General features: G+C 40.5%; 1 protein-coding gene across 1 annotated transcript in view; it reads left to right on the top strand.

Moving 5' to 3' along the window:
• The window catches only part of EHHADH (enoyl-CoA hydratase and 3-hydroxyacyl CoA dehydrogenase), a 77,039-nt gene extending 54,351 nt beyond the window's left edge, over positions 1-22,688 (top strand). Inside the window, exons 6-7 of the mRNA XM_040252432.1 lie at positions 9,758-10,099; positions 19,412-22,688. Coding sequence (XP_040108366.1) covers positions 9,758-10,099; positions 19,412-20,673 — 1,604 coding nt within the window. The 3' untranslated portion in view covers positions 20,674-22,688. The remainder of the gene's footprint in view (positions 1-9,757; positions 10,100-19,411) is intronic.
• The last annotated feature ends 4,628 nt before the right edge of the window (positions 22,689-27,316 follow it).

Genomic DNA, 27,316 nt, shown 5'->3' with positions numbered 1-27,316 from the left:
ACTCTGATGCTGGGAGGGATTGGGGACAGGAGGAGAAGGGGATGAACAGAGGATGAGATGGTTGGATGGCATCACTGACTCAATGGACATGAGTTTGAGTGAACTCCAGGAGTTGATGATGGACAAGGAGGCCTGGTGTGCTGCAGTCCATGGGGTCGCAAAGAGTCGGACTGAGCAACTGAACTGAACTGATATGTATATACTTCCCTGGTGGCTCAGATGGTAAAGCCTCTGCCTACAATGTGGGAAACTCGGGTTCAATCCCTGGGTTGGGAAGATCCTCTGGAGAAGGAAATGCAATCCACTCCAGTACTCTTGCCTGGAAAATCCTGTGGACAGAGGTGCCTGGTCAGCTATAGTCCATGGGGTCTCAAAGAGTCGGATACGAGTGAGCAACTAAATTTAAATTTATGTATACAAAAATAAAAATAAACTGAATGAGAAACTCTATGTATTGACATGGTTTGATTGCCACAGTATATATTGTATTGTTAAATGAAAAAAGAATCATGTATACTGGCACAAAGACAGAAACATAGATCAATGGAACAAAATAGAAAAACCATGCACCTATGGACATCTTATCTTTGACAGAGGAGGCAAGAATATACTACGGAGAAAAGATAATCTCTTTATTAAGTGGTGCTGGGAAAACTGTCAACCACTTGTAAAAGAATGAAACTAGAATGCTCTCTAACACCATACACAAAAATAAACTCAAAATGGATTAAAGATCTAAATGTAAGACCAGAAACTATAAAACTCCTAGAGGAAAACATAGGCAAAACACTCTGATGTAATCATAGCAGGATCCTCTATGACCCACCTCCCAGAGTAATGGAAATAAAAGCAAAAATAAACAAATGGGACCTAATTAAACTTAAAATCTTTTGCAGAACAAAGGAAACTATAAGCAAGGTGAAAAGACAGCCTTCAGAATGGGAGAAAATAATAGCAAATGAGGCAACTGACAAAGAATTAATCTCAAAAATATATAAGCAACTCCTGCAGCTCAATTCCAGAAAAATAAGCGACCCAATGAAAAAATGGGCCAAAGAACTAAACAGACATTTCTCCAAAGAAGACATACAGATGGCTAACAAACACATGAAAAGATACTCAACATTACTCATTATCAGAGAAATGCAAATCAAAACCACAATGAGGTACCATCTCACCCAGTCAGAATGGCTGCTATCAAAAAGTCTACAAACAATTAATGTTGGAGAGAGTGTGGAGGAAAAGGAACCCTCTTACACTGTTGGTGGGAATGCAAACTAGTATAGCCACTATGGAGAACAGTGTGGAGATTCCTTAAAAAACTGGAAATAGAACTGCTATATGACCCAGCAATCCCACTGCTGCGTATACACACCGAGGAAACCAGAATTGAAAGAGACACGTGTACCCGAATGTTCACTGTAGCACTGTTTACAATAGCCAGAACATGGAAGCAACCTAGATGTCCATCGGCAGATGAATGGATAAGAAAGCTGTGGTACATATACACAATGGAGTATTACTCAGCCATTGAAAAGAATGCATTTGAATCAGTTCTAATGAGGAGGATGAAACTGGAGTCTATTATACAGAGTGAAGTAAGTCAGAAAGAAAAACACCAATACAGTATATTAATGCATATACATGGAATTTAGAAAGATGGTAATGATGACCCTATATGTGAGACAGCAAAAGAGACACAGATGTAAAGAACAGACTTTTGGACTCTGTGGGAGAAGGCGAGGGTGGGATGATTTGAGAGAATAGCATTGAAACCTGTATATTATCATATGTGAAGCAGATCACCAGTCCAGGTTCGATGTATGAGTCAGGGTGCTCAGGGCTGGTGCACTGCGATGACCCTGAGGGGTAGGATGGGGAGGGGGGTGGGAGGGGGGTTCAGGATGGGGAACACATGTGCACCCATGGCTGATTCATGTCAATATGGCAAAAACCACTATAATATTGTAAAGTAATTAGCCTCCAATTAAAATAAAAGAATCATGTGTACAGTAGTTCAACATTTGTATAACAGAAAAGGGGGGATTGAATGTCTATATGGGGAGAAGGTGTGTTTGTAACTGTTTATGTATAGGATACTTCTGTAAGGATTCACAAGAAAAGATTGACGGTTGCCTCTGAGAATGGGGCTAGCTAGCCAGCAGAAGCAGTCAGAGGAGATGTCTCTTTTTATTCTTCTGTACCTTTTGAATTTTTATTGAATGAGTATATGTTCTATTAATAAGTACAATTAAAATTTAAGAAGAACCAAGCAGGACTTCCCTTGGTGGTCCAGTGGTTGAGACTCTGTTTGCAATGCAGCTTCTCATTGGAGAGAGTCGGGGAACCAAGATCCCACATGCCTTGTGGTACGGCCAAACATTTTAAAAAGAATAAGAAAAGCCATGCAAACAAACACTTCAGCAATTAGAAGGCAGGCTGTATAATCTGCCACAGTAAAGCCATGGTTCTGACTCAGTGAGCCCGGTTTTCTCCCTCTCACTGGTTTCTCACGTCATGGACTTATGACATTCCTAGATTTTTTTTTCTGTCTTTAAAAAAATGTTCCTTTTCAATTTATGGAGGTTGGCAGCAAGATGGAGAGGGTTAAAGAGAGTCAGAAAAAATAATTGGAAGGAATGTTGGCCTACAGGTAGAGCAGAGTGTTCATCTCCCCAGTTGGTGGTAGGTAATGGCTCAGTGTCATTCAAAGGCCTCTCTGAAAAAGTCATTCTTTTGTCCACCCTGGCAGGGACCAAACACTTCCCTGAAATAATCTTTCTTTTTGTGGCTCTAACCACTTACTGTTTCATTTCAATAGTGAAAGCTTAAACTGGAGAGGCCAGGGACTGTGAGGAGAAAATACTGGTGACTCTAAAGAGAGTTAGCGAGGCTTTGCCCTCAGGGGAATGAGCTTCCTGCTGTCTTTCTCTTCTTTCCAGATAATCTTCACCACAGTTTCATCTGGTTTTGTTGTGCCTCCTGAGAGCACTTATTGTTTTGTTAGAAGTCAATTGGCCTACAGGAAAGGCTGTTTGCATTTGGGGGGTCCCTAAATGGTTTTTGGTTTGGGGTTTAAGATAGACCCATGTCTATCATTTCTCACCTGTGGTTTTCGTTTGTTAAGGACATGATTTCAACAGGAAGTTCTTTTCTTTGACTTCTGGAAATTCAGATTTGAGAGTTAAGTTACTTCAAGAGATAGATGGGGATCATGGTCTGGTACATTTATACAATAACCTTATAATTAATAAAACCATTTATTTTAAAATGAATAAAATCATAATCATTTATATCTTACAATTAATAAAATTTTAATATTAATTTTAAATAAAAATTTTAACATTGAAGTATTATTTTTCTTAATGTATAAAATGGCCTACTCAATCTCAGTAATATTACACAGTTTGTCCACTTGGTGGCATCCAAATATTGAGGAGGAATCATTTGCTTTAAAATTTGGTAATTTACCTGTTAACAGTAGGGGAATGGTTATGGGCTTTGGACAATTGTGTATCTTAAATTATAATCATCAAAACTTGGTAGAAATGTGAAATTGTGATCTAAAAGTGTCTAAATACAAAATTACACATGTGCTGTGCTGTCGCTTAGCCGTGTCCGACTCTTGGCGACCTCATGGACAGTAGCCCACCAGGCTCCTCTGTCCATGGGGATTCTCCAGGCAAGAATACTGGAGTGGGTTGCCATGCCCGCCTCCAGGGGATCTTCCCGATTCTATACTTAGAGCTACATAGTGTGTTATGAATGCTGACAAAAATGTAAAGAAAATACACAAAAATGAAAATAACTTGTTTCTCCCCCAAAATTTCACAAATGATTTTTGCTTTGGTTTTGATTTTTCCAGCTTGAGGTGTAATTTACACACAGTAAAAGTACCCAGTTTAAATGTAGCAATTCGATGAATTTTTGTAGTAATGTACAGTTGTGCGGCCCTGCTACAGTAAAGATATGGTTCAGTCACTCTAAAAAGTATGCTCCTGCCTCTTTTAAGTAGATTCCTTCCCCTTCCCTTGGCCATATATGACCTCTGGCCTGTTTTCTGTTACTATAGTCTTGTTTTTTAGAATTTCATATAGCATGTGATCTTTTGTGTCTGGTTTCTCTCACTTAGCATGATGTTTTTGAGGTTCGTGATGTTCTTTAACTTAAAAATATTAGTAAAGCAGTCTGAAAGGCATAGTTGAAAAACATACATGCGTGGTTGCATACCTTGTGATTATACTAAAAACTCCTGAATTATAAACTTTGAAACGGTGACTTTCATTGTATGTGAACTAAATCTCAATTTTAAAAAGTACATGTAAAATTTTTGAGTTCTTTCTCCATTTGTAAAAATATTTCATTAATTCAACCTATTCTCACCCCCATCATTACCCTCAATTTGCACTGCTGAAATGTTGACCTACAAAAAGAACAAAAGGAAAGGATTAAGAACACTTATTTATATATGATTCATTTGCTGTATGGCAGAAACCAACACAATATTATAAAGCAATTATCCTCCAATTAAAAAAAATTTTTTTAAGCTATAGTAATAAAGTATGAGTCTAAAAAACAAAGAGAGAGAGAGAGAATACTTATTTAGTTTCCACAGGCAATAGGCAAGTTGAGAAGGAAGGAAATTTCCAGTGGTCAGTGTTGCAATTGGAATCAGTTTTGAAAAAAATTGCAGTTTTGGAGCCAGTTTGTAACAGGTTAACATATATATCTAAAAATATGATTTGGGCAGTAGCTTCAAGTTTCTCTATAAATTTAACACACATCCTAGAGAGCTGACTGTGGAAGTTAATTAGCTTCATGTATCTTAATACTCTTGTTACAAGAAGCCTCCCTGATGACTGCAGTGCAATGGATTTAGCAGAGCAATTCAGTTGCTTGGCCAAACCAGATTGCTTTGGCTAAACTCGGAGGGGAGGGTCCTGTCAAATGCGGTTTATTTGCATTTGGCCAGCAGCCTACTTGTCCCCAAATGGAGTAAGAACCCCTTGTTCCCACGAGTGTGATTCTGGCATGAAGCTGAAAGTGTGTGCTGTTAGCTGAAGATGAGCACAGGGGACATCCAAGTGGGAGCCTCAGCTTAGGAACCCAGTGCTCTGGTTTTGTCCCTCCAGCAAACCCTGGTCCTATTACTGTCACTGCCCTGGGCTGTGATAGGCATTTTTAGTGATTCTTATTCTGCTCAAAGACCTTGATCTGGTTTTGTCCCTCCAGCAAACCCTGGTCCTATTACTATCACTGCCCTGGGCCGTGATAGGCATTTTTAGCGATTCTTATTCTGCTCAAAGACCTTGATCTGTTTGTTCATTTGGATTTTGTGACTTTAAAAAAATCTCAGTGGTTTCATCTGTCTTTCTCTTCTATTTTATCTTTTGCTGTTTGTAATTTATTTTTACTCTCTGTGAACATTTGCATAAACATGTTTCACAAAAGCACAGTGACACTGCCTTACCTAGGAAGCCTAAGCACATATCTAAATCGGGCTTATTTTTTATGTACCCCAGTTCTTTGGGGCAGAAAAGGTGATGGCGCCCCACTCCAGTCCTCTTGCCTGGCAAATCCCATGGACGGAGGAGCCTGGTAGGCTGCAGTCCATGGGGTCGCTAGGAGTCGGACACGACTAAGAAACTTCATTTTCACTTTTCACTTTCATGCGTTGGAGAAGGAAAAGGCAACCCACTCCAGTGTTCTTGCCTGGAGAATCCCAGGGACAGCGGAGTCTGGTGGGCTGCCATCTATGGAATCACACAGAGTCAGACGCGACTGAAGCAACTTAGCAGCAGCAGCAGCAGTTCTTTGGGGACCCCCTCAAGCCCAGAAAAAGTGCAGTTGTTCTGTCTGTTCTTTGCAGAGCTTCTATGAGAGAGAGTCTATTTATCCGAGCTAGAGAGAGTCCTGTATGTCTTAGGAAACCATTTTTGTAAACTGCACACTGTACATTGTGTCTCTTTATCCTAGAGAGAGAAAATCTCTTCTTTACTAGAAAGGAAAAAGGGAAAATAATCATCTTTTCCTCCTTGAGGCATATGATTCACTTATTTTCTAAATGAAAACTTCTGCCTTAGAAAACTTCAAAGAATTAAGAAAAAAATATGAATGGGTCAGGGAAAGAATTCAATTATAAGCATACTTGAGTCATAAATTAGCTCTTCTCTTTCCCATTTTCCTGGGGAGCTAGTGCTGGTTCTGACCTGCTCACACTTGCCTCACACTTTAGAACTAGCATGTATATAAGAAATGCACTTTGAAAACACCATACCTGTAGACCCAAAGGGGAAATTCTGAATAATTTTGTGGGAATAAAATGAAATTGTAAAATAATAGCATCCTTCAATTACAGCCACAGAACAAAAAGGATAGGAAATTGAGCAGGGAAAAACCTCCTAACGGTTGTGCCCTGATCCAACACTCTCCAATAGATATGCTTAGTTTGGTCTGGACAAGTGCTGTCGGGGATCCCCAAATGCCTGTCTGCGGTCTCAGAGGTTCTGAGTATCCCTGGGATACTAGAAGTGTGCCAACTGGCTAAAATTACTGCACACCATTAAGCATTTTTCTTCTTCCTTTTTTTTCTTTCTCTTCTTGCTTCAATCTCTGTCAGGTCAAAGTAGCCAGGAACTGCAGATGACTTCTGATATGGTGGCTGATAAATGCTTTGCTCTTGGACCTCCAAAAGGCTATACCTCAAAAGCAACTATTGAATTTTTTTTTTTTTTTGACTGTACCAGGTCTTTGTCGTGGCATGTGGGATCTTTAGCTGTAGCATGTGGGATCTAGTTCCTTGACCAGGGATCAAACCTGGGCCCCCTCTAAGCATGGAGTCTTAGCCATTGGACCACCAGGGAAGTCCCAAAATCACCTATTAAATTTTTTAAAAATACTCATGTCCAGGCCCCACCCTTAAAGAATCTTAACTGAGTTCACAGTGGAGCATGGTCATCTTTAAAAGTCCTAAAATAACTCTGATGTGCGCTATGATGCTGAGAATCAGCCCCTGTGATGGTGGGGCTGGTGGCAGCGTTACAAGGACAGATCCAGCTCTAAGATACCCATCTAAGCCCTGTCCCCACAAAGACTGTACTAGCCACCTGTTGTCAGGTGCCACAGAACTGACAGCTCTGACCTCTTTCCTCATCCACTTGATCCTCTCCTCCCACTTCCCTCCCCACTATCTATTCTCATCTCTCTTATGGGCCACTAGGAAATTAAATCAGCTGTAGGCCCTGGAAAGGTCTTCTTCTTTCTCTGCTGAGCTTGAAAAGAAGTAAGAGTGTTGGTCACTCAGTCCTGTCCTTCTCTTTGCGACTCCATGGACTATATACTGCCAGCCTCCTCTGTCCATGGAATTCTCCAGGTAAGAGTACTGGAGTGGGTGGGCTTTCCCTTTGCCAGGGATCTTCCTAACCCAGGAATCATATCTGGGTCTCCTGCATTGCAGGCAGATTTTTTACTCTCTGAACCACCAGGGGAGCCCATAAACTGAAGATTGGCTAACTCACAGGATAACTGAACAATTGTGGCTCAGATGATTAAGAATCTGCCTGCAGTTCAGGGAACCCAGGTTCCATCCCTGGGTTGGGAAGATCCCTTGGAGAAGGGAGTGGCAACCCCACTCCAGTATTCTTGCCTGGAAAATCCCATTGGCAGAGGAGCCTGGTGGACAACAGTCCATGGGCTACAAAGGGTTGGACATGACTGAGTGACTAATATACACACACATATGCTCTTTGGTGAAACAGCCACTCAAGTTTTCACCCATTTTTAAAACTGAGTTCTTTGCCTTATAGATCTTTATATACTCTGGATATAGATACTTCATTAGATATTTGATATGCAAGTTGTATTCATTGTCTGTTGCTTGATATAACAAGCTCAGCAAGCTCAGCAGTTTAAACAATACAAATCTTATCTATCTACAGGTCTGAAGTCTGGTAAGGGTCTCACTGGACTGTACCCAACTGTCAACAGTTGCACTTCTTTCTGAAAGTTCTTGGGGAGAATCTGTTTATTGCTCACTTGGTTGTGGGCAGAATTCAGTACTTGTGTTGTGGGACCAAGGTCTCCATGTTTTTGCTGGTTGTAAACTGATGGCCATTCCTAACCTAGAGGAGTGGCTCTTGGTCCCCTTCCTCCATCTTTAAAGCCACATTGTCATCAAAAGAACTTTCTGTGTGGCATCTCTCTGACTCTTCCTCTCTCACTACAGCTGAGAGAGGCTCTCCTCTTTTAAGGGTTCATAAAATTAGATTGGGCCTACCTGGATAATACAGGGTAAACATCACATCTCAAAGTCTTTAACCTTAATTATATCTGTAGAGTCTCTTTGCCATGTAAGATAATACATTCTTAGGTTCTGGGGATTAGGAAGTAGATGTTTGGGGAGCATGTTATTTCACCTACCATGCAAGTATTTTCTCCTAGTCTATGGTTTATCATTTCATTTGCTTAATGATGTTCTTTGAAGTACAAAAGTCTTTAATTTTGATGAAGTCCAACTTAATGAATTTTTTTCTTTTGTGGATTGTGCTAAGAATACTTTGCCTAACCAAATGTCATAAAGATTTTTCTTATTTTTTTAAGAAAGTCTTATAGTTTTAACTCTTCAATTTAGATTTATGGCCCATATTTGAGTTAATTTTTATATGTGGTGCTAGGTAAGGACCTGTTTACTTATTTCATGTGGCTATTCAGTTGTCCTCAGCTTCATTCGTTTAAAAAAAACTCTCCTTTCTCTCATTGTTTTGGCACCCGTGTTGGAAATCAATTGGTGATGATTGTAAGGGTTTATTTCTTAACTCAGTTTTTTCCACTGATTTGTATGTCTATCTTTGTGGCAATATTATACTGTCTCCTTTTCTAGGTATTTTAAAGTTTTTGTTACTGTTAAGGATGGAGTTAAAATTATTTTGAACCTAAAATATTATTAACTCAGAATTATTTTCCTTAAGCTCACTGGCAGATTAATATAACTAATCTATCTATTATCTTGGCCTTGAAGTAAAAGGAAGATGTAACTTTTATGCCTCTATTAGGTAACTTGAAATTGCTTTGAATCTATTAAATTCTGTCTTATGGGGCTAAGTTGCAAAGATGTCAGAGATTTTGTTATTAGTGTTACATTAAATAGCTTGACAACTGAGTCAGTTGTAGTGAGGTGGATGAACCTAGAGCCTATTATAAGGAGTGAAGTAAGACAGAGAGAAAAACAAATACCATGTGTTAATGCATATATCTGGAATCTAGAAAAATGGCACTGATGAACCTATTTTCAAGGAGGGCATAGAGACATAGACATAGAGAATGGACTTGTGGACACAACAGGGAAAGGAGTGAATGGGATGAATTGAGAAAGTAGCGTTGGCGTATATACACTATCATGTGTGAAATAGCTAGCAGGAAGCTGCTGTATGACATAGGGAGCCCAGCCTGGCACTCCGTGATGGCTGAGGGGAATAGGGGCCAGGAGGGAAGTTTAGAGGGGAGGGGAGGGAGGCCTAAGAGGGATAGATATATATATTTATATATATGTATGTATAATTATGACTGGTTCTCGATATTGTATGGTAGAAACAAACACAACATTGTAAAGCAATTTTCCTCCAATTAAAAAGATTTTTAAAAAGAAACACATTAATTAATGACTTAATGGAAAACTATCTTAAATAGTATTTATTATTATATACGCACAAGCCTTTGATATAAGTTAACAGTTCCAAATTTTCTTTCTTATTTCTTTTAGATCAATCTCCAGAATCCCGTAGAATCTGCAACATGCCAGTCCCGAGCTTGCCCAACATGGACGCCATTTTCAGTGAAGTCTTTATGCAGGTGCGGAAGCGGTACCCTGGGTGGCTGTCTCCGGAGGCCTGTGTCCGAGCAGTCCAGGCTGCTGTTCAGTATCCATATGACGTGGGCAGCAAGAAGGAAAAGGAGCTGGGCCTGTACCTTAATACCTCAGGACAGGCCAGGGCCCTGCAATATGCTTTCTTTGCTGAGAGGATGGCAAATAAGTGGTCCACTCCCTCCGGGGCTTCCTGGAAAACAACGTCGGGACGGCCCATCTCCTCTGTTGGCGTTCTCGGTAAGGACATGAGCGATGTCACTCCCCAAATCTGCATTTGTCGAGTGCTACCATTTGCTTTGGGCCACTGCGTGCCAGGCTCTTTGCTGAACATACCACTTTTTTAGTTAACTTAATTTTCACCCCAGCCCATGAACTATCTTTGCATGTGAGGCTTAGAAACACTAGGCCTTCTCAACAGTGAACTAATTAAACCCAAGTCCTCTAATGCTACATCTGTGTGATTCCAGACTCTGGGCATTTTTAAACTCATTTCTGCCTCTTACATGTCTCTCATCCCTGGGTTTCCCAGCAAGATTATGATGTGTACCACATTTCAAGGTGTGGCCTGTCACCCCTATAGCTAGGGACTGGGAATGAAGGCTGTGTCTTTCTGGTCCTTGCATCCATTCACTTCTCCTGATTCAAAGCCACTATCCCCAAATTCATCTGAACCTGAAACATGGGCTTCCTTACTTTTTCCTCTTGGAAATTTCTCAAACAAAATGTCTTCTTTCCTCAGAAGCTAGCTCTCCGAATGGCTTCTTTGGGCCACTATCCTAAACTTCACTTAGCCTTAGTCTGGGCCCAAGAATGGTGTTGGGTGGATTCCAAATCCCCTGAAATAGTAGGTGGAGTATGGTATGTATTAGCCTGTATTCAGTCTTCTGGGAGAGGAGGTCCAAAGTTTACTAAAAGCACCAACTTTCTTGATCTTCACCAAGCTCTCTAGCACCAGTGCAGTGTGGAATGAAAGGCCTTCTCTACATTTTCTTAGTCTGTACCTGTCTCAGTGAAATTTGGATATAAAGTAGTATGTCTTCAATACAAACATACTGTGCTCCTTGTAGCACTGACTCTGTTCACTTGTGATTTTTTAAGGAGCTGGATAAATAGTATGGCAAAGAACTGAATGTACCTTTTTATGTTCCTTCAGCAACACCAATATTTGTTTCTAGTTATGTACTTACCTGTTTTCCTTCAAGGCAAGAAAAATTAATGCAAAATAATAGTAAAAACCCTTTAAGTTTATCAGTATCGTGTTTGTCAACTATCATTTGAGAATTTCCGTTTCCTTATCGTGAGCTTTTTAAAAAGACTTCAGGTTTGTGTCTGGCATGGAATGTTTATAAGTTCAATTTTTTTTTTTAAGTGTACACCACATTGTTCTGAAAAATATTTGCAAAAGCTTTTAAACTACGTAGAAGACAATGTGGATAAAAATAAAGTGAGAGCTGGTCATTTCCCCCTTCGTCATGTTTATCCGCTTCCTGCTCTGCCCGCCTTGGTCTTGCTGACGCAGCCTCCCTCTGTGCCCCATGTCCTCTGGAATGCGCCCACAGCCTCACCTGGTTCACCAGTGGCTCTCCCTCTGTCTCCTGCCTGAAACCTGACTTATCCCGGGCACTTGCTTCTCCTGAAGCCCTCTCAAGAAGGCTGTTGCTTCTTCCCACACTCCCTGGACTGCACTGCCACTTCCCACTTCCCCTCTCAGACCGTGACCCCTTTCTGGATACTCTTCCTCTGTTTTGCTGCCATCTCCCTGCCTGCTACCCCTCCTCATCACTGTCCGTGCTCCCCTGCCTTGGCCCTCATTTCAGTACCTGGCTCATGGTTATCCGCTTTGGCCCCAATCCTGCTGCTGTCCTGGTTGTCCTCATCCCCTGTGTGGAGAATCCATCCAGCCCTCTTGCTTCTGGGTTCCTCCGCCTCCTCAGATCCAGTGACATTTGCCTCACTTCACTTCTGTGACCCACACTTCGGGCTTCTCCCTGAACATTTCTCCACCACTGAAATGTGAACTTGTACTTTTTCACTAAACCTTGTGTTTCTCCACATCCCTTTCTCAGTTATTCCAACTGCATCCATTACTTGATAAGCTCTTTTAATCCTTACTTCCTTCTCTATTCAGTTTTCATTTCCAATCATCACTTCAGCTACTCTCTTGCCAACATCCTCAAAAGCCATGACTCGTCGTCCTTTCATTGGGCCCCCTGGAAAACCCCAGCCCTGATGAGCCCAGGTTTGCGCTTCAGTGAGCCCGTGCTCTCAGAGTGGGTCGGCACCACTGCAAGTCCACTTTCTTTCACCTCGCCTGGGCTCTCAGGGCTGTCAGAAGGGGAGAAGACTGCTGTTGACTAGACACTGAAGAGCCAGTAGTCAAAGGATCCCTTATCCTTTATTTACTTCTTTGAGTAGAAGGGATTCTTGGCGAGATTCAATTCCAGGGTAGTTAAAGGCAGTGACTTGGTCCAGGAACAGGACTTCTGGTCCCTGTCTGTGTGTGTTTAGTGAGGAAAATTTAAGAAACTAAATTCAATATACATATAGTATTGACCTATGAAAACATAATTACCAACAGTGAAAAGCTTGGTCTTTCAGCCCTACTTTCTTGAGAACTTTGAGACCACAAGGTTGTGAGAAGTTAGTGAAGAACTTTTTGAAGGAAACAGTTACTGGTTTCATGTATATTTTTAGTGATTAAATGAAAAAATGTCAGTTTATAGAACTGAAGATCTAAAATTATAGCTGATACTTCTTTCCCCACCCCGCAACAAGACATTGTTTATTAATCAGAAGAGCAGCAAGGATAATTCTGCTTTAGGTTAAAAGCTGCATTTCAAGGGCCCAAGTTCAGGCTTCCCTGATGGTTCGGTGGTAAAGAATCCACTTGCCAATGCAGGGAATGTAGGTTTACTCCCTGGTCTGGGACGATCCCATGTGCCACAGAGCAGCTACTGAGCCTGTGCTCTAGATTCTAGGAACTGCAACTATTGAGCAATGCTCTAGAGCCTTGAGAAGAGAAGCAAGAGAAGCCACCACCATGAGAAGCCCGTGCACCACAGCTAGAGAACAGCCCTCTCTCACTGCATCTGGAGAAAAGCCCACACAAAGCAATGAAAACCCAGCATAGCCACAAATAAGTAAATAAAAATATATATTAAAAAATGTCCAAGTTCTGTTTCCAGGTTCTCTTATAGGAGTGATAAGGCTAGTACCTTATAGCCTTCTACTTTGTAGAAGTAGCAACTTCTACAGAGAGCTGTTACATGCTTTGTCTGATTTGATCTTCACCAAAACTCATGAGATCAGAGCTTCAAGCAGTCACATTCCCAACTTGAAGAATTTGGAAACTAGGACTGTGAGTATAGCGACTCCAAGTCACATGCTAAAGGCGTCGGTAGGACTATAACTCAGCCGCCTGCTCTTAAAAATCCTTCCCATCCTTCTATTTCTACTTGCTGCTAAGCTGCTGCTAAGTCACTTCAGTTGTGTCCAACTCTGTGCGACCCCGTAGACGGCAGCCCACCAGGCTCCGCCGTCCCTGGGATTCTCCAGGCAAGAACACTGGAGTGGGTTGCCATTTCCTTCTCCAATGCATGAAAGTGAAAAGTGAAAGTGAAGTCGCTCAGTCGTGTCCGACTCTTCTCGACCCCATGGACTGCAGCCCACCAGGCTCCTCCATCCATGGGATTTTCCAGGCAAGAGTACTGGAGTGGGTTGCCATTTCCTTCTCCAATGCGTGAAAGTGAAGTCACTCAGTGTGTCCGACTCTTTGCAACCCCATGGACTGCAGCCCACCAGGCCCCTCCGTCCATGCCATATATTCTATATGTTAAGGATGCAGGCTCTTCACATGACCTGGGTTGAGACCCCAGCACACCTACTTGCTAGGTATCAGACCTCAGGGAAGTTACTTACATCATCAGGTTGCTCATTTGTAAAGTGGGTTAAATGATAGGACTTAATGCATAGGGTTGTGGTGAGGATTAAGAGTTAATACATGTAAAATGCTTTAACACATTTCTAATCTGTTCTTTATGAACACTCAATAAGCTTTAAGTTTTTTTTTTTTAAGCTTTACTATTAATAGTATAAGGTAATTTAACATGGAAGCTTTCACGCTTACAAGGAAGTGAGTAAAATTATAGCTAAGACACTTGTAGAAAGCATTAGTCTGGCCCACTCTGTGGTTAGGACTATGAGTTGTTTGGGGCCGCAAAGGTCCTTCAGCAGCCCTGCTCTGCGAGGGGAGTGCGAGGAGCTGTGCTCCGCCCTCACAGATGGCTTTCCTTTTCTGCTGTGTTCAGTTCCATCATCTGCATCACGTTGTACTTTATAAAGCACTTTCATGTAAACTTCTCATGAGTCCTTATTGTTCCTGTGAGATTGTACTCTCTGCTGCTGCTGCTGCTAAGTCGTTGCAGTCATGTCCGACTTTGTGCGATCCCATAGACGGCAGCCCACTAGGATTGGTAGGAGTTTTATATGAAGCTTGGGACTGAAAGCCAGAGGGCCAGGGTTTTGAACCCTCAACTCTACCTCTGGTTTATGCAGGCTTAAGTTTAGGATACAAACTGCTACAGCAGTGAGAGCTATCCAGCCTTCTTGTTACTGAGTGAAACACAGATGTTTAGTAAATTTGCAAAACTGTTTTAAATAATTCAATATATGTATTAAATAATTTAATATGATTTAAAAATTAAATATATTCCAGAGGAACTAAATCAATAATTTCTAATGATTGATAACATAATATATTCAAAACCAATCCTCACAAGGGATTAAGAGGTATAAATTATTATATATGTAATAAATAAGTTACAAGGATATACTATACAGCATAGAGAATATGACCAATATTTTATAATAACTTTAAATGGAATATAATCTATAAAAATATGAATCACTATGTTATATACCTAACACTAATATAATATTGTAAATCAACTATACTTCAGTTTTTTAAAAAAGACCTAAAGCTAGTCAATGTGAAGTGCAGAAGAGTAATATGTACATAGCTTTCACTGAACTGTTTCATCCACAGCAGGTTGGTCAGGTAACAGATAAGCTGCTGCTGTAACAGATAACAGTCTCAACAGCTTAACACAATAAAGATGTATTTCCTCCTTACTCTCAAGATAATTCTAAAGTCAGGTTCTTTCCAACTAGTGGCTCTACCATTCTCCTGGACAAGGGTCAGCAAACTTTTTCTGTAAAGTGCTAGACAGTAAATGTTTTTGGCTTTGGGGGCCTTATGTTCTCTACCGCGACTACTCAACTCTGCTGTTGAGGATGAGTATAGCCACAGACCATATAAAAACAAATCAGTGTGACTGATTCCAGTAACACTTTATTTATGGACACTGAAATTTCAACTTGATATCACTTTCAGGTGTCACAAAATATTCTTACTCTTTAATTTTCAACTATTTAAAACATAGAACCATTCTTAGTTCATAGGCAGTACAGAAGCAGGCAGTGGGCTGGATGTGACCTGCAGGCCAACACCTGCTCTAGGGTCTCCTCCAAGTCCTCAGAGTTGATCTCTGCATCCTCTGTACCCAGGTGGTAATGAAGGATCTTGTAGGAGATTTTAGGGGCCAGTTGAGATCCCACACCACCCTTCCCCCATTTCCTCGACCAGAATTAGTTACAGGCCCTACTGGGATATAAGAGGCCTAGAAAGTACAGCCTCCTATGTGCCCAAGAAGAAAATGAAATGGTATGGGGAAGAAACGGCAACATATTTGCCATCAAATAATTTTTCTATATTTTCCATTCTTCTTGCCTTTCTTTAAAATATTTCTCACTTTCCTTTTCCCTTCCCCAGCCAGGTGGTTCATCATTTCATACTGTTTCCGTATGACCTTTCTTTAAATATTTCTTCTTTATCTTGAAGCTTTTCTTGACTCATCTAACCAAAAATAATATCTTTCCTTTAAAGCACCAAAGAACTTCTCTCATCACGTACCTTACTTTACATGATGAATACTTGTGAACTTTTCTTCTTCCCATCGCTAGATTATAAGATCCTTGAGGGTTGTGTTAGTGTTAGTCACTCAGTTGTGTCCATCTCTTTGTGGCCCCATGGACTGCAGGCCACCAGGCTCCTCTGTCCATGGAATTCTCTAGGCAAGAATACTGGAATGGGTGACCATATCCTTCTCCAAGGGATCTTCCCAACCCAGGGATTGAACCCTGGTCTCCTGCATGGCAGGCAGATTCTTTAACATCTGAGCCATCAGGGAAGCCTGGAGGGTTGGTACTACACAGATTTTTAATTACAGTTTTCTTGAGATGAAACTCATATGTGATAAAATTGACCCATTTAAAGAGTACAATTCAACATAAAATGGTGCAGCTGCTATGAAAAACAGTTCCTTCAAAAATTAAAAATAGAATTATCATACAATCCAACAATTCCACTTCTGGGCATATCCAAAAGGATTGAAGGCAAGAACTCAAACAGATATTTGTCCACTCATGTACATAGCAGAATTATTCTCAATAGTGGCATAATGGCAACCCAAATGTCCACTGACAGATGAATGGATAAACAAAATGTGCTACATATATATATATGTATATTTACATATACAAAGGATACAAAGGGATAATATTCAACCTTAAAAGGTGGGGAATTCTAACCCATACTACATGAATAAACCTGAGCCTCTTCTGCAAAGTGAAATGAGCTAGTCACAAAGGACAAATACTATTTGATTCCACTTATATGAGGTATCTAGAGTACTCACAATTATAGAGTGTAGAATGATGATTGCCAGGGAGAGAAATGGGGAGTTCTGGTTTAATGAGCAGTTTCAGTTCTACAGGATGAGAAGAGTTCTAGAGATTGATGGTGCAAGATGGTGCTGGTTACACAGCTTTGTGAATGTGCTTAATGCCACTGAACTGTACACATAAAAATGGTTATGATGTTAAGTTTTATGCTATATGTATCTTATCATAAAACATTTTTAAAATACATAGTAACAACGTCACCAAAAAAGGAGCACACTTAAGTTGTTTTTAGATATTTGTAAAGTTGTCCAACCATTGCCACAATTTTATTTTACTTTTTTAGACTTAAAAAAAATTTTTTTTTTAGTTTTTTGGCTGTGCCCCATGGCCTGTGGGATCTTATTTCCCCGACCAGGGAATGAACCCATGCCCCCTGCATCGGAAGTGTGCAGTCTTAACCACTGGGTTGCCAGGAAGTATACCACAAACAATTTTAGAACCTTTTCATCACCCTAAAAAGAAACCCTGTACCCATTAGCAGTCATTCCTCATTGCCCTTCCTCCCAGCTCCTGGCAACTACTAATCAATTTTCTGTCTCTATTGATTTCCTTATTCTGAACATTTCATACAAATGGAATTATATAACATGTAACTTTTTATGTCCAACTTTAACTTAGCATAATGTTTTTTAAGGCCCATCCACACTATAGGATGTATCATTTACTTTTACAGCTGAGTGATTTTTCCAAAGGAGAGCTATATTGTCCATGCATGCTCAGTCGTATCCGATTTTTTTGGACCCTATGGACTGCAGCCTGCCAGGCTCCTCTGTCCATGGGATTCTCCAGGCAAGAATACTGCAGTGGGTTGTCATGCCCTTCCCTGGGGCATCTTCCTGACCTAGGGGTCCAACCTGTGTCTCCTGCCTTTGCAGGTGGATTCTTTACCACTGAAACCACCTGAGTAGCCCCAGAAAGCGATGCTACCTTTTGTTTATTCATGTTGATGGACATTTGGCTTGCTTCTTCTTTTTAATTTAATTTTACTTATTTGGCTGCGCCTGGTCTTAGTTGCAGCACATAGGATCTTCTAACTTTGCTGAGGTATGTGAGGATGTGAACTCTTAATTGCAGCATATGGGATCTGAGAAGGGTTCAAACCCAGGCCCCTGCACTGGGAGCATGGAGTCTCAGCCACTGGACCACCAGGGAGGTCCCTGGCTTATTTCTTTCTTCTGACTATTTTGAATAATGCTACTATGAACATTTGTCTATAAGTTTTGTGTGGACGTATGTCTCCATTTCTCTTGAATTATGTATATAATCACCTACTTACCTACTCATATGGTAACTCCATGTTAAACATTTTGAGGAACCTCCAACTTGTTTTCTACAGCAACAGCACCATTTTACAATTTGCCATCAGTGAATCAATGAATCAATTTCTCCATATTCTCACCAGAACTTGTTATTATCTGTCTTTTTAATTATGGCTATCCTTGTGGGTATGAAGTGGTAGGTCACTGGGATTTTGATCTATATTTCCAAAATGACTGGTGATGTCAGGCATCTCTTTATATGCTTATTGGCCATTTGTATATCTTCCTTGGAGAAATGTTTATTAGACCCTTTGCCTAATTTTAAATTCAGGTATATGATTTGAAAATATTCTTTCCCATCCTGTGGGTTTTTTTCACTTTCTTTTTTGTGTCCTTTGAAACACAGAAGTTTTTAATTTTAATGATGTCCAATTTATCCTTTTTTTAAATTTTATTGCTTGTGTTATTGATGTCATTTCTAAGAAATCATTGCTTACTCCGAGCTCATGAAGATTTCCTCATAAGAGTTTTATAGTTTTAGCTCTTACTTTGGTGTTTGATCATTTTAAGTTAATTTTTATGTATGGTGTAAAGTAGAAGTTCAACATCATTCTTTTACGTGTGAATATCCAGTTGTCCCAGCACTGCTTGTTGAAAAAGTCTATTCTTTCCTCATTGGATTATATTTGCATCTTTGTTAAAAATTGATTTTCCATACGTGTATGAATTTATTTCCAGACTCTCAGTTCTATCTCATTGATCTATATGTCTGTCCTTTATGCCACTATCACACTGTATTGAATACTGTAGATTTGTCAAAAGTTTTGAAATTGGGAAGAATGAATCTTAAAACTTTGTTCTTTTTTTTTTTCTATACTGTTTTGGCTATTCTTCATTTCTTGTACTTCTATATGACTTTTAGAATCAGCTTGTTAATTTCTGCACAATACCAGTTGGACTTTTGATAGTTATTGCACTGAATCTGCAATAACTTGGGTAGTATTGCCATCTTAACAATATTGTCTCCTGATCCACGAACATGGGGTATCTTTCAATTTATTTAGGTTTCCTTTCATTTCTTTCAGTAATGTTCTTTGGTTTCTCATGCGCAAGTCTTAAAGTTCTTCCTCAAATTTATTCCGAAGTGTTTTGTTCTTTTTAATGCTATTAAAAGTGGAATTGTTTTCTTAATTTCATATTGTTTATTATAGAAATACAATTGATTTTTATATATTGATCTTGCACCCTACAGTCTTGCTGAACTTGTTTACTATTTTGAATAGTGTGTGTGTGTGTGTGTATCCTTTTTATTGTTATACCCCCTGGAGTACCTAATACAGTTCCTAACATTAACTAGTATTCAATCCACCTGTAGTCCTTGAGTTGCTGTCTTTGAATGCCACGTTTCCACAGAAACCTTCCATTCACTGAATAATTTCCCATTTTCCTATACCATTGACTCATTCTTCTCTTTCACTCTTATCTGCAGGCTTAGGAACAATGGGCCGAGGCATTGTCATTTCTTTTGCAAAGGCCCAGATCCCTGTGATTGCCGTAGAATCAGACAAGAAGCAGCTAGAGACTGCAAGCAAGATGATAACCTCCATCTTGGAAAAGGAAGCATCCAAAATGCAGCAGAGTGGCCACTCCTGGTCAGGACCAAAACCCAGGTTAACTACATCTATGAAAGAGCTCAGTGGTGTAGATTTAGTCATTGAAGCAGTATATGAGGAAATGAACCTGAAGAAGCGTGTCTTTGCTGAACTATCAGCTATATGCAAGCCAGAAGCATTTTTATGCACCAACACTTCAGCCCTGGACATTGATGAGATTGCTTCTTCCAGTGACCGTCCTCACTTGGTCATTGGCACCCACTTCTTCTCACCAGCTCATGTCATGAAGTTGTTAGAGGTTATTCCCAGCCGATTCTCTTCCCCCACCACCATTGCCACGGTTATGAATTTATCAAAAAAGATTAAGAAGATTGGAGTAGTTGTAGGCAATTGTTTTGGATTTGTTGGGAATCGAATGCTGAGGTCTTATTATGATCAGACATACTTCTTATTAGAAGAAGGCAGTAAACCAGAGGAGATAGATGAGGTGCTGGAAGAGTTTGGTTTTAAAATGGGACCTTTTAGAGTGTCTGATCTTGCTGGGTTGGATATAGGTTGGAAATCCCGCAAAGGGCAAGGTCTTACTGGACCTACATTGCCTCCAGGAAGTTCTGCCCGGAAGCGAGGCGGCCGGAGATATTGCCCAATTCCTGATATGCTGTGTGAGTCAGGACGGTTTGGTCAGAAGACAGGTAAGGGTTGGTACCTTTATGATAAGCCTCTGGGAAGGATTCACAAACCTGATCCCTGGCTTTCCCAATTTCTGGCACAGTACAGGGAAACGTATCACATCGAACCACGTATCATTAGCCGGGATGAGATCCTTGAGCGCTGCCTATATTCACTCATCAATGAGGCATTTCGCATCTTGGAAGAAGGGATGGCAGCTACCCCAGAGCACATTGATGTTATCTATTTACACGGGTATGGATGGCCAAGGCACAAGGGTGGGCCTATGTTCTATGCTTCCACAGTTGGGTTGCCCATGGTGCTAGAGAAGTTGCAGAAATACCACAGGCAGAATCCTGATATTCCCCAACTGGAGCCTTGTGACTATCTTAAAAAACTGGCTTCCCAGGGAAACCTTCCTCTGGAAGAGTGGCAAAGCTTGGCTGGACCCCCCAGAAGTAAACTGTGATTCAGCCTTTCAAGTTTTGCCTTACCTGCTGGCATCAGGCAATGCTCACTGAATTTCATAGAAACTAGTCCAAAGAGATCCAAAGTAAGATTGCTCTGAAATACAAAATGAAAGGAATAATCAGTTGGCTAAAACCCCTCTTTAGATCTTCTGTCTGATGATTCTAATGGGTCAGATCTTCAGAAATGTGCTTCTTATGCCAGGGATCTGTCTGTATCAGATAAATGATTTCAATTGCACTGAATAAACTTGTGTTAACATTGTAATAACTAAGGAGAGAGGCTCAGGAATAAGTTGAGGTTCCCAGTTCCTTGATCATTTGAGAAACATGTCATCAATTATTAATTGGTAAATGCATAAATTCACGTTGAGTCTCTCATCCTCACACACGTGGCAGTGATAGGAAATATTATGGACCCTTCCTCAATAGATCCTCATTGTTCACCCCTAAGCATCTTGCACAACACTCAACAGACCTAAAACCTGCAGGGGCATTTATCCAGCAAGGAAGCCTGTGATAAAGGCTTCAGTTCAGAGTCTCAGAGGTAGAGTGGAGACAGCTGGCAGGGGAGGGTCCGCAGTAGGGGTCTCTATGCATGAGCTTGGAAAGCTGCCCAGGGGGAGGCCAGGGGCAAAGTTTCAATGGCAGAAGGGTGTTGAAACTTAAGCAAAACACAGTTGGGAGTTAGTGAGGAAACCACATATTTCAGACCAGAATGGGGAGTCAAAGGAGCTTAAAAAGTCACACTCAATATTATCATTTCTGTCCAAGGCCCATGTGAGTTGTCCTTGCTGCTTGTAAGAGGCTCAGTAATGTCTGAGGACAATTTCCTCAAGACCACTAGATGTCTTTATTTACCCTTCTATTCAAGCAGCAGTAATGGAAAGTGAACTCTGGGAGATTGTGAAGGACAGGGAAGCTTGGAGTGCTGCAGTCCTTGAGGCTGCAGAATAGGACATAACTGAGTGATGAACAACAACAACAAATCACACTTGTTAACTTGTTATCTTAGTGTAAGGTGGGAATCCCAGGGATCTAACCTCCTCTAATTCTGTGATAAAGTAATAATACCAGTTTCCTGGTCATGGGAAGCCTTTGTGATGTTGAGTATGGAATGGTTGAATCCTGACAAGTCTAAAATTATTGAAAAACAAATTTTGTGTTATTTTGTTATAAGAATTCTTCTCTTTTTACTTTTTTGCCTTGTTTGGTTAAAAGTTGAGGGGCTAGTCAACACAATAACTTGTACACAAATGTTTAGAGCAGAACTATTCATAACAGCCCCAAATTGGAAACAATCCAAGTGTCCATCAACTGATGAATGCCTAAATAAAATGTAAACTGGCCATACAGTAGGATATTATTTAGTCATAAAAAGAAGAGAAGTGCTAATACATACTACAACATGATGAATCTTGAAAATATTATGCTAAGTGAAAACACAGGCAAATCTATTGAGATAGAAAGCAGATTACAGTTTGCCAAAGGCTGAATGATTGGGGTAGGGAACACGGTGTGGCTGCTGATGGGTATAGAGTTTCTTTCTGGGTTAATGAAAATGTTCTGAAATTATTGTTTTGATGGTTGCATAACTCTGTAAATCTACTTAAAATCATTGAGTTGTATACCCTAAATGTATGAACTGTATGGTATGTGAATTATATCTTAATCAAGTTAATAAACAAGTAATCAACTTGTTTACTTACTTAGGAAGTCCTGTGGACCCTTCATTCAACAGATACTCTGTGCACCTGTGAACATCTTGTACAGCACTTGGCAGATTGAGAATCTGGAGGGGCATTAATCCAGCAATCCCTTGTCATATAAGGAAACAAATAGGCTTAGTTTATTGTCCTTCAGGGTGATGTGAATGAATTGGTTTTTACAATATTTTTGCCAGTGAACCCAAACAAAATTACCAAAAGTTCTAACAGAGAAATCTTGAATGAATATAGTACAAGTTTTCATTGTAAAAAGTAAACCAAAAACAAATTTTAAAAACTTTTAGAATGTGCTTTGAATTGTAGTTCAATTTAGAATAATTTTTGAGATATATATTGTTGGAGTTTATATAATTAAAGAGATAAATAGAAAAAATTCCTGAAAATAGTAACTCTGCAAAGTAACTTAGTTTCAAATTAATAAACACATAACTTTTTCTTCTTTAGACCTTGCATAGATTTCAATTTTGAGCGCTTTTTTCTTTTTTTTTTTTGAGTTCTTAAAACTTATTTTCCTCTTACATTCTCCTCTAGATTGGGGTTTTGACACTAGAGTGTCTATAAATAGACTTTTATGAGTCCATAATCCCTGAAACTTTATGCTAATATTTGTGTGTATGTATCTGACTGCATTTCTTAGAAAAGGTACCATATCTTATCTTATATCATATTCTTTAAGTGTCTGTGACTCAATAAATGTTAAGGACCAACATTTTATGTGTATCATGGGAAGAAGAAATATGAGTTCATTTATCCTTATTTTGTATCAAAGGAGGCAAAACTGATTCAAACTATTGGGTTCTGCACACAGCAGTGGTTAATATGAAGAAATCTTTCCAGGATATACTATCCAATTATTGAAAATGCACTTGCTTAAAGGCTTATTTTGTTGTTATTAAAAAATTTGTAAACTCTCTTTCAAAAAATCGCCTTCTGAATGACATTTTAAAAATGTGTTCTAATAGTAATTGACTCTGACAAGAACTATATATTACAAGTACCCTTGAAGCTTTGCCATAATTCTCCAGCTTTGAAGATGAGACTAATGATATTCCTTAAATCAGAAAAGCCACTGTGCAGCTGCAATTTCTATCTGCTTATTCGTTTCCAGCAGAAATAGGTATGCTTGCAAGAAAGACAGTGAGAGGTCCTAACTCCCTTGATTAATGCTGTTACAGAAATGTGCCTACAAACCATACTCCACAGCACTGTTGTTCAGTCTCTTTGCCACTCTTTGTGACCCTACGGCCTGTAATACACCAGGCTTCTCTGTCCTCCACCGTCTCCTGGAGTTGGCTCAGATTCATGTCCATTGAGTTGGTGATGCCTTCCAACCATCTCATCCTCTGCCACCCTCTTCTCCTCCTGCCCTCAATCTTTCCCAGCATCAGGGTCTTTTCCAATGAGTTGGCTCTTTGCATCAGGTGGCCCAAGTATTGGAGTTTCAGCAACAGTCCTTCCAATGAATATTCAGGGTTGATTCTTTTAGGATTGACTGGTTTGATCTCCTTGCAGTCCAAGGGACTCTCAAGAGTCTTCTCTAGTGCCACATTTCAAAAGCATCAGTTCTTTGTGCTGAGCCTTCTTTATGGTCCAGCTCTCACATCTGTACATGACTATTGGAAAAACCGTAGTTTTGACTATATGGACCTTTGCTGGCAAAGTGATGTCTCTGCTTTTTAATATGTTCTCTAATATTGTCATAGTTTTTCTTCCAAGAGCAAGTGTCTTTTAATTTCATGGCTGCAGTCACAGTCCATAGTGATTTTAGAGCCCAAGAAAGATAAAACCAGTCACTGTTTCCACTGTTTCCCCATCTATGCTGCAATTCATGGGGTCGCAAAGAGTTGGACACGACTGAGTGACTGAACTGAACTGACTGACTGAATGGGACCAGATGCCATGATCTTGGTATTTTGAATGTTGAGTTTTAAGCCAGGTTTCTCACACTCCTCTTTCACTCTCATCAAGAGGCTCTTCAGTTCCTCTTTGCTTTTTGCCGTAAGGGTGGTATCATCTGCGTGTTTGAGGTAATTGATATTTCTCCTGGCAGTCTTGGTTCCAGCTTGTGCTTCATCCAGTCTGGCATTTCACACGATGCACTTATTTCACATGATGTACTCTGCAGGGTGACGACATATAGCCTTGATGTACTCCTTTCTCAATTTTGAACCAGTCAGTTGTTCCATGTCTTGTTCTAACTTGCTTCATGATCTGCATACAAGCTTCTCAGGAGGCAGGTAAGGTCGTCTGGTATTCCCAGCTCTTTAAGAATTTTCCACACAGTTGTGATACACAGTTAAAGGCTTTCAGTTCATTTCAGTTCAGTCACTCAGTCGTGTCCGACTCTTTGCAACCCCATGAACCGCAGCATGCCAGGCTTCCCTGTCCATCACCAACTCCTGGAGCCCACCCAAACCCATGTCCATTGAGACAGTGATGCCACCAAATCATCTCATCCTCTGTCATTCCCTTCTCCTCCTGCCCTCAATCTTTCCTGCCATGAGGGTCTTTTCAAATGAGTCAGCTCAGTCAGCTCGTTCCATGAGGTGGCCAAACTATTGGAGTTTCAGCTTCAACATCAGTCCTTCCAGTGAACACCCAGGACTGATCTCCTGCTTATTGCTTTAAGTATCTTTCTAAAAGTTAGGAGATGAAAGTAGAGGGAAAGTCTCTATTTAGATTGTCTCCACTTAGATAGTCTCCAATGGACCAAACTAAGGAAAAGATGACCCTTGAACAACACGAGTTTGAACTGTGCAGGTCCAGTTAAACCTGGATTTTTTTTTTCCAGTGGTAAACATTTCAGTACTACACCATCTGTGAGGAGCCATAGCTGAGGAATCGAGTATATGGAGGGCCCACTTGTCACTAGTGGTGAAGAACCCGTCTGCCGATACTGGAAACATGAGACGTGGGTTTGATCCCTGGGTCGGGAAGATCCCCTGGAGAAGAGCATGGCAACCCACTCTAGTTTTCTTGCCTGGAGAATCCCATGGACAGAGGAGCCTGGTGGGCTACAGTCTGTAGAGTCACAAAGAGCTGGACATGACTGAAGAGACCTAGCATGCATACACTATAAATTATGGCTGAAATTTTAGACTGGGTCAAGGGTCAACACCCCTAACCCCAACCTTCCTCCAGGGTTATCTGTACATGTTGTCTGCTCCTCTTGGTTTTTTTTTTTTTCCTTTTTTCCTGGCACCCTTAGAAAGAGGAATGTGAGAGAGATGACAGGGCTTTTAATTCTTGTCCAAAGAATTCCAGGGTATTTCTGTTGTAATATTTATTCTCTTTCACCAAACTTAAACTAGCCTGGGAGTGAGCACCTGAAAGCATCTGATAAAATGATATGCACAGAGCTGATGTGATCGACCTTGTGCCTATCTTCCACCTCCTCTAAGAGAGCACAGAAGCAATTGCTAATCCTGGATTTAATGTAAGAGCCTTAGGATGGGGTACTGCAAAAGTTTCTCCAACCAATTCATAAGTGCACTTGGATTCCTGAAGACTGAAGGCCTAAAAATTCCTTGATTTGTGAGTTTTGGCAGGGACTGTTGGCTGTCACCCAATGCTTCTTCTGTAACAATAAACTTTACACACTCTAGTTTCTAGCTAAGCATTTGTGTGCTCACAGTAAATAATGTTATTGTCAGCTTCTCTTGAATCCAGTTGTGAATATGTGACTAAGATTTAGCAATGGGGTGTAAATGGCAGTGTCAATAGTAGCTTTCCGGAACCTACCTTAAGGATCAGATGATAGGCATCCTTTTCCTATTTTTGAGGGGGTGTGTGTTGTTTGTTTGTTTCTGTCCCTTCCTCCATCTTGCTGCCTAGAACACAGATGAGAAGGCTGGAGTTCAACCCATTATCCTGGATCACAAGGACGAAACTCCCTAGGGATTGCAGAAAGGAGGACTACAAAGAACTTGGTCCCCTAGGACCTCATGAAGCAGAATTTGTGTGAGAGAGAAATCAACTCACAGGTAAGTCACTGCTATTGTAGCTCTTTAATTCCTCACAGCTGACCCTTTTGTGCTGTTTGTGCTAAGCTGCTTCAGTCGTGTCCGACTCAGTGCAACCCCATAGACTGTAGCCCACCAGGCTCTTCTGTCTGTGGGATTTCCCAGGCTGGAGTGGGTTGCCATTTCCTTCTCCAGGGATCTTCCCAACCCAGGGGTCGATCCCACATGTCTTCTGTCTCTTGCATTGGCAGGAGAGTTCTTTTACCACTGGTGCTGCCTGAAAAGTCCCAGTGCAGGTGGGGTCCAAGAATGAGTGAGTTTTGCTTTATTCTTTTTTTGTTTTCTCAGTGCTATAGGTTATTCTTGGTGGCTCAGAGGTTAAAGCGTCTGCCTGCAATGCGGGAGACCCGGGTTCGATCCCTGGGTCGGGAAGATCCCCTGGAGAAGGAAATGGCAATCCACTCCAGTATTCTTGCCTGGAGAATCCCATGGATGGAGAAGCCTAGTAGGTTACAGTCCATGGAGTCACAAAGAGTTGGACATGACTGAGCGACTTCACCACCACGTAGGTTATTCTGACACATGGGTAGCTTTGGGAATCTAGACTCATTAAACAAGATTTCTTATTTTAAGATAAAATTTTTTTTTTTGCCAGTGTGATGTGTTTTTCAACTTGATGTTGAGTTGCTCATAAACTTGTATATTTCACACATATTTGTTGTAGTTCACATAGACAAAGAACCTGAACATAATTTAAATCTAGACCATAAGGATAAAGGTCTTTAAGGATAGTAGAAAGGGTTAACATCAACATTTAGTAGATAACAGTCTCACAGACCTACTTGAGCCACAAATTGACTCCTACCTAAATAGAGATAAAAAACACTAACAAAGTATGTGTTATCAGAAGGAAAGATGGAAAGAAGAGTAATTCAAGAAGCAATATCAGCTAGAGA

Source organism: Oryx dammah, unplaced genomic scaffold (genome assembly GCF_014754425.2).
Source record: "Oryx dammah isolate SB20612 unplaced genomic scaffold, SCBI_Odam_1.1 HiC_scaffold_2, whole genome shotgun sequence".
NCBI lineage: Eukaryota > Metazoa > Chordata > Mammalia > Artiodactyla > Bovidae > Oryx > Oryx dammah.
Note: the sequence above shows the minus strand (reverse complement) of the source record. Positions and strands in the feature narration are given on the sequence as shown.